General features: G+C 36.8%; 2 protein-coding genes across 2 annotated transcripts; both read right to left on the bottom strand.

Annotated features, from left to right (window-relative positions):
• Window positions 1–1,947: 1,947 nt before the first annotated feature.
• On the bottom strand, window positions 1,948–5,456 carry LOC103949401 (mitochondrial substrate carrier family protein B). Its single transcript, XM_009360513.3, has 7 exons — window positions 5,063–5,456; window positions 3,888–4,064; window positions 3,637–3,783; window positions 3,388–3,489; window positions 3,202–3,272; window positions 3,025–3,092; window positions 1,948–2,731 (listed from the first exon to the last, which is right to left on the bottom strand). Exons 1-7 carry the CDS (start codon window positions 5,297–5,299, stop codon window positions 2,490–2,492), a joined length of 1,044 nt encoding a protein of 347 aa, XP_009358788.1. The 5' UTR covers window positions 5,300–5,456; the 3' UTR covers window positions 1,948–2,489.
• A 4,406-nt stretch (window positions 5,457–9,862) lies between these two features.
• On the bottom strand, window positions 9,863–14,407 carry LOC103949400 (BEL1-like homeodomain protein 9). Its single transcript, XM_009360512.3, has 4 exons — window positions 13,350–14,407; window positions 10,917–11,284; window positions 10,759–10,819; window positions 9,863–10,637 (listed from the first exon to the last, which is right to left on the bottom strand). Exons 1-4 carry the CDS (start codon window positions 14,232–14,234, stop codon window positions 10,095–10,097), a joined length of 1,857 nt encoding a protein of 618 aa, XP_009358787.2. The 5' UTR covers window positions 14,235–14,407; the 3' UTR covers window positions 9,863–10,094.
• Window positions 14,408–14,947: the final 540 nt, after the last annotated feature.

Raw genomic sequence — 14,947 nt, 5'->3', positions numbered from 1 at the left:
CTCAACCTCTTATAAGCTTTTGCAAGGTTTCTTCTTTCACTAATATGGGATCCTTTTACCTTCACATTCTCACAAAGGCTTTGGGAAACATAGTAAACTGAGTACTTGTTGGGATCCTCCCGACCAGTTGACTATTTGAGAGATTCAAGAACGAAGGCAAATCATTACTTGACAGATCTAAGGACCCGAGCTTTCGCAAGTTACCTAGGGATTATGGGATTTCACCAGTGAAAGCATTACTTGACAAGTTGAGGACATACAAGGATTTACGCACTGATAGTTTTTCTTCTTTCATAGGCATTGTCGAATCGGAAAAGGGGAAATGGACGAATAGTTTTTCTTCTTTCATGTCGACTTTGAAGTCTTCTGCCATCACTGCAGCCATGGAGAAATAGTGGTGCCAACACCATGAGAAGCGGAAGAAAGTGGAAGCATGTCGCACTCCCACCTACATAGGTGCTCATGATTGCTTTGTGTGATTTTCATTATATAAACACGTACGTCATTATATAAACACATACGTCATCGTGTTTTTTCTCTTTAAGAGTAAATACTTTAATCGACTGACCTACAAGTCCTTTATTTGTATGTTTGGTTGCATGAACGTCTTTCTTTTTCTGCCCAAAATAAAAACTTGCGCTTAAATCACTCGCTTCTTATTTTGTTCGTTCTATGTCAGGTGGAAAAATTAACCGTTACCAGTACTTTTTTTGCTCATTAGTGTAAAAAAAAAATTTCGTTAGTATTTGGAAAAGAATGAATCAGCGCCTACAACATATACTCAACCAGGTTTTAACATAGTTTCGATGGATGGTTGGAGGCTTTGTTGCTTGCAGTTTGCTTACTTCCAGAACACCTAGAGATTTTTAACCAGAAATTCTCAGTGCATTGCTACCAAACACACCAGAAATTCTCAGTGGTCATTCGGGTTTGTGGTTGGGTTGGCGTTCAAGTCTTACTGTGTTGGTTCAAGTCTTCGATAGTCCAACCTACTAAATAGTCCGACTTTTTAAACGTTTTTTACCGTCGATTTTTTAAGAATCAATCGTTCAATTTTTTAGAGTTGGTCTGCACTTTTCATTTCCTAGAGTATTGAAGAAAAATTACAAATTTTGTCTCATAGCATATTTTTTATTGGTATAGGAATAAAAGTTTAGTAGCACTACCAGCATTAGAGCATCTCCAATTTGGAATCCCTATTAGGGACTCCCACCACCATCATTGATGATTCATTTAGGGAAGTGTCCTTAAATTTAAGGACTAAAATATTAAAAGTTCATTGTTAGTTTTGCTTGATTTAAACAGTAAAAAAAACAAAAACAAAAAGTCAGGCAAGTAAGAATCATTCGTGCGTGTCGGGTGCGTTTGGTAGCTAGACAACAGCTTCACACCTTCCCTTGGTGGGGACATCACCCAACTCAAAAAAGGACGTGTGCCCCACCACATTAGGAGTCCCTTCAGCATCCCTATAGCATCCCTATATATGGGAATCTTTTTAGTACTCTGGTGAGTCTCTATACTTTAAAACCTTCATTTCCGGGCCATTGGAGAATGCTTGACTCTCCATGTAGGGATTTTACGGTGGTAGAGACAACAATGGAGACGCTCTTAAGAACCCATCCCATGATCCCAAATTAACTTTTATAGTCGTCGTATAACATTCATAATTGTAGTACATCTTTAATAGAAGGGAGGTTTAACAAAACACTCTCGGTACTGTTCACCTTTAACGAAAAACCACATTTATACCTTTCCCTAGTACTATTTATTATACTTTAAAAAAAAAAAAAAGCTTTTCATTAAAAGGGAAGTTTTATAAGGACTTTTCGTTAATTTTTCTTTAATAGAAACGATAAGATGGATCCAACAATCTAAGATGTATGTTAAAGAAAATTAATAAATTCTCACAAGATGAGTAAAAATGAATTTATACATATATAGAACGTCTTTCTGTAATCGACGAATATATCTTGCAAAATCGTTTCAAAAGTGTTGCAATTCCCTTTCTGTCCAATGGACTCCCTAAAAGAGCTCCTTGGTGTAAATTAAAACAAAAAAGTTAAAATCAGACCAAACACAAGGTTTAAACATGTAAGAAGAAACTCTAAAACTTCAACAGAGTAAAAAAGAAAAAGAAAAACACAAGGGGAAGACAAAAGGGCTTCTACAACAAAATTGTTACGGTGACCACCGACGAATGCGTAAAAGTTTGCTAACTTCTCATGTCAAAATGGGGAGCATGTTGTGACTCATGCAGCTAAACTAATCTCTACAAGAATAAACAATACGGTCACACGGCAGCAGCAGCAGCAGCAGCAAAATTTACCACCATAATATTTCTCAAACTACCACAACTATTGCTCTACCTAAGTTGTGTCTTTAACCAACTTTACCCTCTCCCCTACCTCCATACGTCGGGAAACCCCCACTGAGTTCTGAGAAATTCCAATGGCTCGACAGATGGCGGAAAACGGGAAATCTAGAGGCAACTAGTCACTTGATTGGATGCGGGCAAAAACCATTTTCAGTGTCTCGTAAGTCATGAAGACAATTCCTACACTTGGAACGACCTTGTAATACTCTGGCATTATCCCTCTATACAAGCCCCGCAGGCCTTCAGTCCGCGTTATGTGCCTTAGAGTCCCAAGTAAGCCCGTAGTATAGACGCGGGCTCGACCACCAGCCCCCTCCAATTGCATTCTTCGCCTTACAAGATCCAAAGGGAATGTTGCTGAAACAAGAGCAAAAAATAATCATTCAGAAGAACAAATCTGAAATCTTATTGCTAGATTCTAGAAAACTAATTGGAAAGTCCTAACATAATTTTCCATCTATCCGCTTCAGAAATTTATATAGGTTTTAAAGGCATCGTACATGGAGTATTGTTCATAACCACAATGTATATAAAAATTTGGTACTGAATCTACTGATGCAAATACATTCTCCACTGTCCATCACACCATAATATTTCTAATAGATGTTCCATCTATTCATGCTTCAAACCGACTGTCACCGATCACTAACCTGTTGATGAGGCAATGCCTGAAAGACTGCCGCAAGCAAGACTGACCACAACAGTCGAATCATTGGGCCTGATGTCAATAGAATTAAAAACTACAATATTACAACTTAATAAATAGAAGGACAAAAGACCTGACTCGAGAAGTTCAGCCTCAAATCAACCAGCTATGCAGTCTTTACCGTTGGGACTGCCAAAAAGATCTCAAAGCCTCATAAACTGAGAAGCTTATTGCTATACTGGGTCCCACACCCTGTATCGCAGCAAGAAGAAAAATAGAATTTAGTGTCAACGGAATGAAGAAATGAGCCATAAAAGATGAAAATGAAAAATGAAAAAATGAAAAAAAATGTGCAAATAAAGCATACCAAAAGTGTCGCTCCAAGTCCTTTATACAATCCCCAAAAACCTTCTTCTCTGCAAATTGTATGAAATGCATGTCCAATACCTCTGTAGTATAGTGCATTTCTCTACAAAATTGGAATACACTAATGAACTCAAACTGAAAAAAAAAAAATTAGAAGGGAATGAAAGTTATAAATCAACTTTACAATGAGAATCAGGATGTCTTTTCTTAGTTCTTAATTCTTAACCCACAAAAAAAATCTTTGCAATACCTGGGCTGCAAGGCGTGTCCTCACAAGATCCAGTGGATATGTGGCTGAGGCAGCGGTTAACCCTGCCATCCCACCACCGAGAAAGTGCACACACATGTCAGTACTTGCATTACCCCTAAAATGTTCATCAACAAGTGAATGCAGCAACTGCAATATAAAAAGAGGTCAGATGAAACCAGAGCAAACTGCAAGGACAACATTGATTTGTACTCAACAAGCTTAGAATTCAGTCAAGGCATGTATTAACTCACGGTCTTGTAGCGTTCATAAGCATAGAAGCTGACGGCAGAATATGGAAGGCGATGAGCAATGGTAACCAGATTGCCTCTCCAAAATGCTTTAAACCCTTCTTCATGGATAATACGTGAAGCTTCATGCCATATGCTAGCCTTACTCAATGTTGCAATATCAGAGTGCATTCCTTGCACCTAATCGAAGTAAATGATGGAATAGTCAACTAACCACCTTCAAACAGGAACATCACTAGCACCGCACGAGAGAAAAGTTCAACAAAATCCCATCACACATAATGATATGGAACTGTCCATCCTTTCCCAATGTTTGGACGAGGGCTTTAAATTTCCAAGGAACTTTAGGCTCAATTGTCAAAAATGCACTACAAACTACTGAAACACTACAAATGCAATACAAAGTTAGCCTTTCAAGGTGTAATTTGAAATTTCTCTGAAATGTATTGCATCTAGTGACTTTCAAGTCCCTCTCTAATTTTTATAGTGCGTTCCTAACAAATTTAGCCTAAGTTCCATGAACTTGAAGTCCCTCGTCCAAATGTGCCATTGGGTTAATTCAGCTTTCTGAACTAAGGAAGATAGCCAGCCTTAAGTATAAATAGCTACATAGGAATTAAATGAAATGAGCCTCCCACCACAAACATCATTGCAAAACATAAACCCACGAGCAATTGAATAATACGGAAACGTCTCTGCTCTTAATCATTTTCTTAAACCCCAGATTCCAACACAACTTTCACGGCTCTACTCGACATGAAATCACCAAAACAAACTTTCTTTTTTCTAGCAATATTTATCTTACGCATGTCATTTCCACACAGAAATACTCCCAAAACTTTGTCAATTTTCTAGTGTAAAGGAACATTTTTTAACTAACACCAATCCAACAAAAGCAATTAAACATCTTCAAGCTTCAACACACCGTGCCCTGTATTTTCTTTTCCCATAATCTCAACTCTCCATAATTCTTACAAGAAACTAAAACTAAAATTCAGAGAATAAAACCCTTTATTTCATATCCCACATTAGAAAAACAGAGCCCCAACTTTTAACGCTTAGAATCCCATTCATCAAACATCAATAATGCTTGAAAACACAAACCCAAAATAACCCATATCAAAAAACTATAATACCAACTAAATTAGCACAAAAAATTCATTGAAATTAATAAGAACCTGAAAGAGGATGGTGAGGCGAGCAAGAGGCGCAGTGCAGGTTTTGCTAAAAGCACCGGCGATACCGCCAGCTAAAAGCTGGTTCACCGTCCCTATCTGGGACTGCTGATTCAGGGACTGGTTCGCCTGGCTCTGCTGCTGCAAGAATTTCCTGGCGCCCCCATCCACCACGCCTCCCTGAGCTGAATTCGAAGCTCTCTGCTTTCCTTCCACCACCACCCCAACTCGAGCTTCCATATCCAAAACCCTCTCTCTATCCTTATCTCTTTCTGCCTCTAGAAAGCTTCAATCTTTCCCCTGTATGTGAAGTTGGGTCAGGCCGAACTTAGCTGATCTCACATGGGTTTTGGCGGTTTGAAGAGAATCTTATAGAATCCGTGGAATTTGGTGAAACTGTGCGCGGAGTTGGAAAATCAGGGAAGAAGAAGGGAGTCCAGAGAGAGACCCTTTTGAGAAAAGTAGAAACCCTAACGAGGGGTTTACGAATTTGTGGTTTAGACCGGTTTCCCCAAAGTGTGGACACCCTTCACATGTGGAACATTTTTCTGCGAACAATGCTTGCCTACCCATCGAGGACACCTACTCAAAACTTTTCAATCATTTTAATTGCAAAAAAAAAAATTAAAATTAAAATTGTTTAATCAATCCATTATAACAAATAAATAAATGGTTTTAAATACTCTTATCAAATTCATCTATCTGTTTTTATACAATCGATGTCACTCAATATTACGGTTTGTTGGTATTCTTCTTCGCTTGAAAATGAGAGGTCTTAGGTTCAAATCTCGTAGATGACAAATTCGATACCAAATTAGGCTACTCATTATGTGGCATAGCCAAACTCTCTCTCCCCTTAACGATAAAAATATCGATATACTCAAAAAAATAAATGATGACTAAATGACATTAGTTTTAATTGATTTTTTTTACAAAGATCATCTTCGTAGACATTTATAGTATGAACGATTATAATCATAAACATGAAATCCAGTAAATCAACAACGAAAAATTTTGAGTAAGAATGCCAATAATATTCTTTTTGTGCGTGCTTTGAACGATGACGTCGATGAGTATTTTCCAAGTGCGTTCTCACATTTCTCTTTTATTTTCTTTCTTATTACTTATATTTTTGGGTTTTATTAAATAATTCTAATAATTTTTTTTTCTTCAATAATATTCTAAATTATTTTAATTGGTAAAGACGGGTAAATAGTGGATTGCTCTTATTAATTAGAGATTTTCTCATTAATTTACTGTCTTTCAAATTCAAACTCTTCCCAGCATACAATATTTGCCAATTGGTTAAATTATTCGAATATTTGGTTTGAGTTAACTTAATGCATTGGTTATATAACCAATCCAAAATGCAAGAAGAGTGTGACATTACAACGTGTGGAAAGAGAAAATTTCAATGTGCCCAAAAATGCTAGTTACTTCTAGAACGATGAAATTCTCCATCATGACCAAAGAAACAAAAAAACAAGAACAAAGAATCTCCCTCGAGTTCCTCGAGTCTTTTTCTCATATCGTTGCCCCACGATTTGCTCTAAAACTTCCTTTACCTTGACAAGTTCTCAATGTAGATTGAGATCGAGCTCTTTCCTTTGTTAACTAAATTGAAATATTTGAGAATTGTAGAGAAACTGAAGAAGAAAGAGTAATAGAGAGAAAGGTGAACTAGAGAATTAAGAGAGAGAAATATGAGACTTGTATTCACATTACAAAATGATTACATAACTTTGTTTTTATAACAAAAATTCTAACAGCTCTAACCAAATACAAACATGCTTACTAACTATATCGCTGACTTGTACAATCAAAGTTTAGATTGAATCAAAGTCATAAGTTTTTCCTTCACATAAGTGCTCCCTCAAGTTCCGTACAAGCACGTACATTGTAAATACTTGTAAATTTTGGTTGTCCTCAAACGTACAACTCACATCTGCAAAGTGTTTGTACACACAACTAATCCCCATTTTTTGAATACACAGTTCAGATCATTGAAGTTCAATATAAAGTGGATCCCATAACTAATCTCCATTTAAAAAAAATACAAGGATCCCTCCCTTTAACGGACACGTATATATAGAAGGTATATATGTACCTTCGTTCAACGCACTTAATTATTTTCTCATTCCTTGTATGTTAATAAATACATGTAATATAACAAATGAAACTCATACATTGCATTTATATTCATGGTAACTTAGTAAACATGTCAGTAATGCTTTAAACATTTAGCGTAGTTGAAATGAAGTTTTTCCAACAAATGAATGAAAGAAAATCAGAAACCTACTAATCCAGTTGGATTATTATATAAAACAATGCATCACAGTAACCTTGGGCTTCTTCTATCCAATTCCGTCCAGCATAAAAGGTTCAGTCTGGCCCAATATTTTCAGGTTAAGTCTCAGGGAAATGTATACACCATGTAAGTCGTAACCGTAGAAAAACAGGCATATCTCCCAAGTGTCGACAGTCCCATTTCACTAATTACATACAGAAAATTCCTCCTGTAAATATTTGTTCACGGATATAATAGTCAGATTCTGCAGTTTTTGTTTGGTAATTCTTCAATTGTCCATCCACAGATAATATAAACAAAAATAAATGTCATAACTTGGCCAGCCTGCCAACCGAAACTTAGCCTTTCCAATCACCTTCTGGGTTTCTGTTGACCCTAAAAATTCAGTTTCCCACCTCCCAAGACCTTTATTCTCTGCAGCTTCACTTTCACCCTCCCCTAAGCTAACCCTGGAATAAAATTTGTTACATGCAAACTTCACAGAGATTTAACTAGTTTGCATGGCCCGCAGTACCTAAATACGACGTAAAACATAGAGCATACGAGTCGGTTTTCAATAATTGTACCCAGAAATGATACCCTACTCACTATAATTATCTACCTTATTTGGCAAAACAAGAAAGGGTAAGTCAGCAATTGATGGAATGCGGTCCGACAGTTTCTGACACGATACAAAAATGACACGATAATTTATCGGGTTATTATCAGGTCTTAACGGATATACACGTGAATAACACGTGGGTAACCCGTTTTGACCTGTTAAGAAAAAAATTATTTTGATAATTTTAAAATTTAATTACTAAAAGATTTATTATAAAATACAATAGTCATATTAATATATACAATATATTCTATATTAAATATATAATTTTGTATTATTATTCTATATAAGTTAAAAAAAAAAAGTTTTAGTCATTATTTATTTTTATTATGAGAGTTCCTTATTATCGTTACTAGGATAAATTTTACTTAACATGTTGTTGTCTAAAATTAAAATAAACTAGTATAATATTTGTGTAGGCAAGAATTAAGAAGACATGCATACAAGTATGAAAAATGTGAAAGAATATAAAAACACTCATGATTCATCATTATTCCTCCACAAGTAGATAATAGTTACACTTACATTATCGTTTAGATTTTTAAAATCCTTCAAACCTTCATGAATAATGTTTTTTATTTGAGGGCAAGATTAATAATAATTATTGTAGAAGTGTACAAAATGTACAAAAAAAAAATACAATCACCTTCGAAATACAACACTATAATCCATAAACCTTAAATTTATATTTAACTGTCGATTGTCATTTACGCTTTATTCTTCTTGCTAAATTTCATTTTTTAAATTTTATTTTTGAAAACATGATTATCTGGCGGATGTAAGAAGATGAATGGTTCAGATTTTTGATATCACGTTTCGATATTTACGGTTAACTAAAATATGAGTCGATATTATATAGTTTGTTGAAACTTTATAAACATCAAGCAATATTTTCACTAATAATCAACGATCCAAACCGTTCATCTTCCTGCATCCTCTAATAGATCATGTTTTCAAAAAAGAAAATCTGAAAAAACAAAATTTGATGAGAACAATGAACCGTAAATGTAAACAACAATCAACGGTTAAAATTTGATCTATGATTTATATGATTACAGTGGCGAATTTCGAAGTTAAGTTCTTCATGAAAGTTGTAAAACTTGTCATTACGAGCGTTTATATTTTTTTACACTTCTATATTAATTAAAAAACTATTAAAGACTTTAGGTAAGCGAAAATATACTTAAAAGAAAAATGCGTTTTTATGTTTTGGATGTGACAATATAGTATGTATATACCTATTTAGTATTATGTTTTTCATTTGATTATTTATTGGTTTAAAATATATTTTCCTTTAACAGGTAACGGATCGCGTCATATTACCTGTTAATATTATCAGGTCAATTTCGAGTCGGATCATTTTATCCGTTTATTTTAACAGGTACACGACACGACTCGTTAAGATATCAAGTATAACACAAAAACAACACGAACACAAAAAATACGACACAAATACCAAGTCTAGAATGCGCAAAACAACAAATGGTAAGTTAAAGTGATGGAATGCGCCCAGATTGTTGACACATTTCTCTTCCACTAACTGCATTCCGAGTGCAAACCCTTTCCCCTCCCTTTAGAGTAGAATAGAGTAAAAAATTGCTCGCATTAAAAATATGGTTAGTTGCATATGCACATGAGGATTTTCTATCTTCTAACGCATAAAAGAAAAATAATTTTCACGAAAAACTCCCGATATCATTCACTTTAATAAAAAACCCATATTTTATACTAAACATCAATCCTGATACCATTCACTTTACCCTTTATTTTGTTTTTATCATTAAAACTCAAAATTTTCAAATCCTTTTTATTAGTTTCTTAAAAATAATGGCAAGCCATCGCAGGATGACAGAACCTAGCTATAAACTTAGGGCAAATTTTGATTCAAGCCATGTATCATGCACGACGGTTTCATGGGTCTTATTGGACATTTCATCATTTTTTTTTCCTTCAATCAAATACAAAATTACCTAACAATTTAACACCAATATTACACATGGGGTGTGACAGAATGATACATACCTCTAGCTAACACCACACTATAGGCTAACCATTCAACCATTCTTCAAATTTCAACTGAGATTCTGGCTTAATAAATGAACATCTAATTGCATTTTGTTTGACGTTCATCCCACAAAATCGTGCAAAAGTTGCCCTCCCATGACATCCCTTCCATAATGCCGATTTTGAGCTTCGAAACCAACCATTGCATAGTTCTCGCTATTGCCGTCAAGGCCAAGGCCAAAACGTTCAGCTGCATTGATAGGAAAGGGAGCTGAAAAACCAATGCCATTATTTTGGTGAAGTCCCAGGGTTAGAGACACACCACTACTACTCCCACCAGCCATGTTCATACCAACATGACCTACATGCATATGGCTTGGAAAATTACTGTAAGATAGGCTTTGTTCAGTAGCCCCCATAGTGATATGATCATGAAGTTCGCTTCTGGTGCGCTTAGATGCGGTGTCTTGAACTCTATGGGTGGATGTGGATGGATTCTCGGATCCCAGCGAGTTTGGGGAAGGTAAATGATCATCACTTGATCTATTGGAACTTAAATCCACCCTTTGTGAAGCTTTTTGGGCTTGCCGTGTTTCCAGCATGTGTATTTCTTCCACCATTGGTTTCCATAGCCTTACTCTTGCATTAATAAACCAATTTGAAACCTGATTCAGTTTAAAACAGTTTATCACGATTGCTTGAACACCAGACTCCATTGTTTTGGAAATGGACAACTTTAAAAACTAATATACTGATCCGGTTACATAGATGACAGATGTCACATACCTGGCTTCGTGATAGACCAGTTTGTTTAGCCAACATTAATTTATCCGAGTCGGTAGGATAACTGCAACATAAAGTATTAGATTGAAGTAATGCAAGGCTCATATCCATTGAAGAAAAGACTAACAAGCTGTCAAGTAACTAATTAATTAATTACTTACGGATGCAGGAAGTGTTCAAACAACCAGGCTCTAAGAACAGTAACAGCGCGCTCAGGAAGACCCCTTTGTGGTCTCCAAACAGGTTGGTGATCCACAAAGTCAGAGGTATGAATCGATCTCTGGCCATATACACTTCTACTGCTATGAAGCATAGGACTTTCATCTTTTTCATGTCCTAAATGACTACCATTCCGATTTCTGGAGTGAAGCTGATCAGTGATAGCATTCTTCAAACACTTAAAATGCCTAGCCATGGCTTTTATCGCTAAGTTTGCATAAGGAGTTGCATTTCCAAGCCCAGCAACATACTCAAATGACCTTGCCACTGCCTGCATCTGTTGACAGTATTGCTTGTACCTCCTATAAACCTAGAGGACACACAAAAAAATAAAATAGCACTTTAAAATACCCTTCTATACAAACTGCGACGATATAAATGTTTGGACATCAAAGTGTGCAAATTCTTAAGCTTTTGATCTTTATGCGATGTCAAGAAGTAGAATATCATTAATCAAAAAATTTAGCAGTGCTACCACCACCCCAAGGATGCAACCAAATCCATCCCTTGAGAAGTTGCTCTGTAAAAAATTCATCTCGAAGTACAAAGAAATTTGGAATTGCCAACCTACCCAATAATATAGTGTAATGAACTCCTAGATGCAAAAAATAGGAATCTTTATTCAATAACATTTAGTTTCGATATAATTCAACTGATATTCTACTGAAACTTTCCATATTCTCTTCGTAACATATACTAGTAATGTTTGCTATGTGATAGGCCGGGTGTGATATGCTTCCATCAAATTGTGCCTACATATTCACCCCACGCCTTTGATTGGTTGGGTTGGAAATACCTGTACGATTGGCCCATGTATATATTCGTTTAGGAGTTAGTCAATGAACCCTTCATTAAAAAGGGTACCAGTACTCAATTTGACAATATTTTTGTTATATGCCATCACATTCACACATAACAACATGCCTTGATAGTGTATTGGGAAGTTCAAAACATAAACACCTAACTTGTTACAGTATTAACAACATCATACTTTACCATTATTATGTAACCTTTGACGATTATAGTGTAACGTTTCAGTTATTGTAATTCAAATGTTGAATGTTAACGCTATATATGTTGCAAAGGTTAAATGTGGAGTTACGAAACCAAATAGTGAATGACGTTACGAATAATTCCCTAAGGTACCCGTATCCATATTTTGTAAAGAGTACCGTGTATTTGTCCCTGGTACAGAATGAATCAAGAATCAAGATCCATAATGCATCTTGCTACATAATTGCAAAGAATTCACTTTGATTTGTTCACTTAGCTCTCCAATAAGTAATTGATCCACATAAGCAAGGGGATGTGAAGTTAACTTCCTTAGGTTTCACCCAAAACCTTCAACCATCATATATATATATCCAAGTTCTTGTTAAATACACCATATCATATTGTCTCACAGCTTCCAAGTCTTGACAAGGACCGCAAAAATTCACAGCAGACCGAAAACCTATTTGTCAGTGAGATATTAAATAGGCACATGACACCATATATATGCATGAAACCATATAACGTGAGACTGAATCTTCATCATTGCCCTCAACGGCTAAAGCCAGGAAATGTAACCCCGACAGCAGGTTTAAGTCTGACTCAGATATCATCATGAAGACAAAGCAACATGCACTAAATACATATCACACATGCACATGGACGAATTATCACATTTTGAAAGAAAAAAAAGTCATATTTGCGTTTTTTTGTTCCATTAGAAAGTTTCGAATCTCGGACGCAACCTACTCCTACCCATCATTCTAAATAGGAACTGAAATATTGATTATTTCACTGTTCACGCTTGGTAACTTTGTCTGAGTTCATATCATAAAATTAAATTGCCCCGATCCCATCTTTTAAATTTCAAAAACATTATGGTTTTTATACTTTTTTTTTTTTTTGGTTTAAATACATGTAAAAAAATTCAATTTAAACGGATTCCCTCCGCTACTTTAGGGCCAAAACTTGGAGACATTGTCACGTATTAGGAACTCATTCCATGGTTGTCAGATGCTTTATAAGCGAAGATCTCAGTGCATATATTCCCTCCTCCTATCACCTTTTCTGTAAAGACGATTTTTTGTTTTTACACTCACCAGTCTCTCCTTCCTTCAATGCAAGAGTCTCATAATCCCCTATTAATTCCATAATCGCACAAATGAATTGTAGAATAACCCTAATCAGTCCATGTTAATTAACACTACCAAATTAATGACCGCAGTTTGTACTTTGACCAAAAACCAATGAACAATCATATCATATAATGCACAAAATACAGTCACAAACGTCTGCCCAAAATTAAATCATAAAACAAACGTTGGGCAAAACAAAAACTAAAACGGGAAATTAATTAAAAATGTAAGTTAAAATTAATTGCATACCTCGTCGAGCATGGAAATTAGTCTGGACTTTTTTCTTGTACTCTGACCGCCGTCTCCCCCAGCCGTCAGTGAGTCGTCGTCACCAAAGTTCTCAATAGGAGGGTCAAGAAACGAAGAGGAATCCTCCGCCGTCAAGACTTTCGCGCTGTAAATTTCACGACTGCTCACATCGCAAAACTCCTCCAGCAACTGCTGCGCCGGCTTCAAAAACCTAGATCCCTTCAGAATCGAAGCGTACCCCGTGAACGGTCCAAAAGGGACAGAAGCAACACTAACGCCAGAATTTATTGAATCATAATTAATCCCAGGAGAGGAAAATCTCTGGAGACTGTTGTTGTTTGTGTTGTTCTGGGTTTGCTGGGTGTGGTGGGTGTGGTTGGTGGGCTGGGAAGAAGAGAGGGACAGAGAGAGAGGCTCTGGTTTGAAGACGACGACTTGATCGTCATAAGGAGGTTGTTGGTGGTCGAAATCTCTGAGGGGGTGGACGTTTTGAGGGGGGCAGAGAAATGGGTTGGCGTTGATTTCTTGAACGGCGGTAAGAGTGAGAGGGAATTGTGGATCCATGTAAGGATGGTGGTTGTTGTGGCGAAAAGTAGAAGATGAGGTGGAATTGGAAGCAAAACCCATCAAGTGGTTGATCACGTGATGATGACTACCCTCTTCTTTCACGGCCGGCTCGGCGCACATGAGCAAATCTGAGGAGGATGAGATGAAGGAGGTGGTGGGATCGTATGAGAGAGGGAGCAAAGCATGGTGGAGATGTGATGGAGGAGGAGATGGTGATCCGGGTTGGAGGCAATCGGGGTGGGCTTGACCCGCCAGGACCCGGAGCTTGTCCCTTCTGCTCTGTTGGGGCACATGGTAGGGCTCGAAACCCTCAGCCATGAATGGAAAAAGCTCTTTAGAGACTGAGAGTGAGAGAGAGAGAGAAAGAGAGTTGCGTGTGGCTAAGAATTTTGTGGGTGAGATTATGGAGAGAAAATAGTGGAAAAGGAGAGGCTAGGCTGTCTTATCATGATGATGGAAGATGATGATCTTATTCTACTGAGCAACGACAACGTCTAAGTATGGCTTGCACAGGAGAGGGGGAGAGAGAGAGAGAGAGAGAGAGAGAGAGAGAGAGAGAGAGTTGATTGAAGATTTGGGTTTTTGCTTCACTTCACGCATCCTTATATAAACGCAGAGAGAGTTGAGTGAGTTCAGCAGTCGCTCACTCACACACAGATCTTGCACAATACCAAAATCTTGTTACAGTCGCTTTCTCTTTCTCTCTAAAACTCTGCATTTCTGGCACATACAACAAGATAGAGAGATAGAGGGGGAGAGAGAAAGAGAGGGAAGGGGCCGGGAGGGCCTGCAGGAGCTGGGAAGCATAGGGTTTCGAGAAACCGGACGACCACCGGCTATTTCCGGTAATAATCGAACTAACTGTGGTGGCAGATATTTCTGACAGGTTTTTGGCTCTTGTCGTTTCACTGATCTTACAATTTTCCTCTCTTTTTTTGAAATTATTTGTTTTTAATCGTTTTTAGAATCCGAATATATTTTTTAAATAATTTTGTATTCCGTAGTTGGGTCGTGATGACGCACGTGAGAAC

This window comes from the organism of the source record quoted next, unplaced genomic scaffold (genome assembly GCF_019419815.1).
Source record: "Pyrus x bretschneideri cultivar Hongxiangsu unplaced genomic scaffold, Pyrus_bretschneideri_v1 Contig2, whole genome shotgun sequence".
Classification (NCBI taxonomy): Eukaryota; Viridiplantae; Streptophyta; class Magnoliopsida; order Rosales; family Rosaceae; genus Pyrus; species Pyrus x bretschneideri.
Note: the sequence above shows the minus strand (reverse complement) of the source record. Positions and strands in the feature narration are given on the sequence as shown.

Bases quoted from the DNA above. Each gene is read 5' to 3' on its own strand.
- LOC103949401 (XM_009360513.3), bottom strand. From the start codon at position 5,299: ATGGAAGCTCGAGTTGGGGTGGTGGTGGAAGGAAAGCAGAGAGCTTCG. The intron at 4,065-5,062 runs GTTCTTATTAAT...TACTTCGATTAG, and splicing joins GCCTCACCATCCTCTTTCAG to GTGCAAGGAATGCACTCTGA. The intron at 3,093-3,201 runs GTAAAGACTGCA...TATTGACATCAG, and splicing joins TCTTTTTGGCAGTCCCAACG to GCCCAATGATTCGACTGTTG.
- LOC103949400 (XM_009360512.3), bottom strand. From the start codon at position 14,234: ATGGCTGAGGGTTTCGAGCCCTACCATGTGCCCCAACAGAGCAGAAGG. The intron at 10,820-10,916 runs GTAAGTAATTAA...TTTATGTTGCAG, and splicing joins TTTGAACACTTCCTGCATCC to TTATCCTACCGACTCGGATA. The intron at 10,638-10,758 runs GTATGTGACATC...AAACTGAATCAG, and splicing joins CTGGTCTATCACGAAGCCAG to GTTTCAAATTGGTTTATTAA.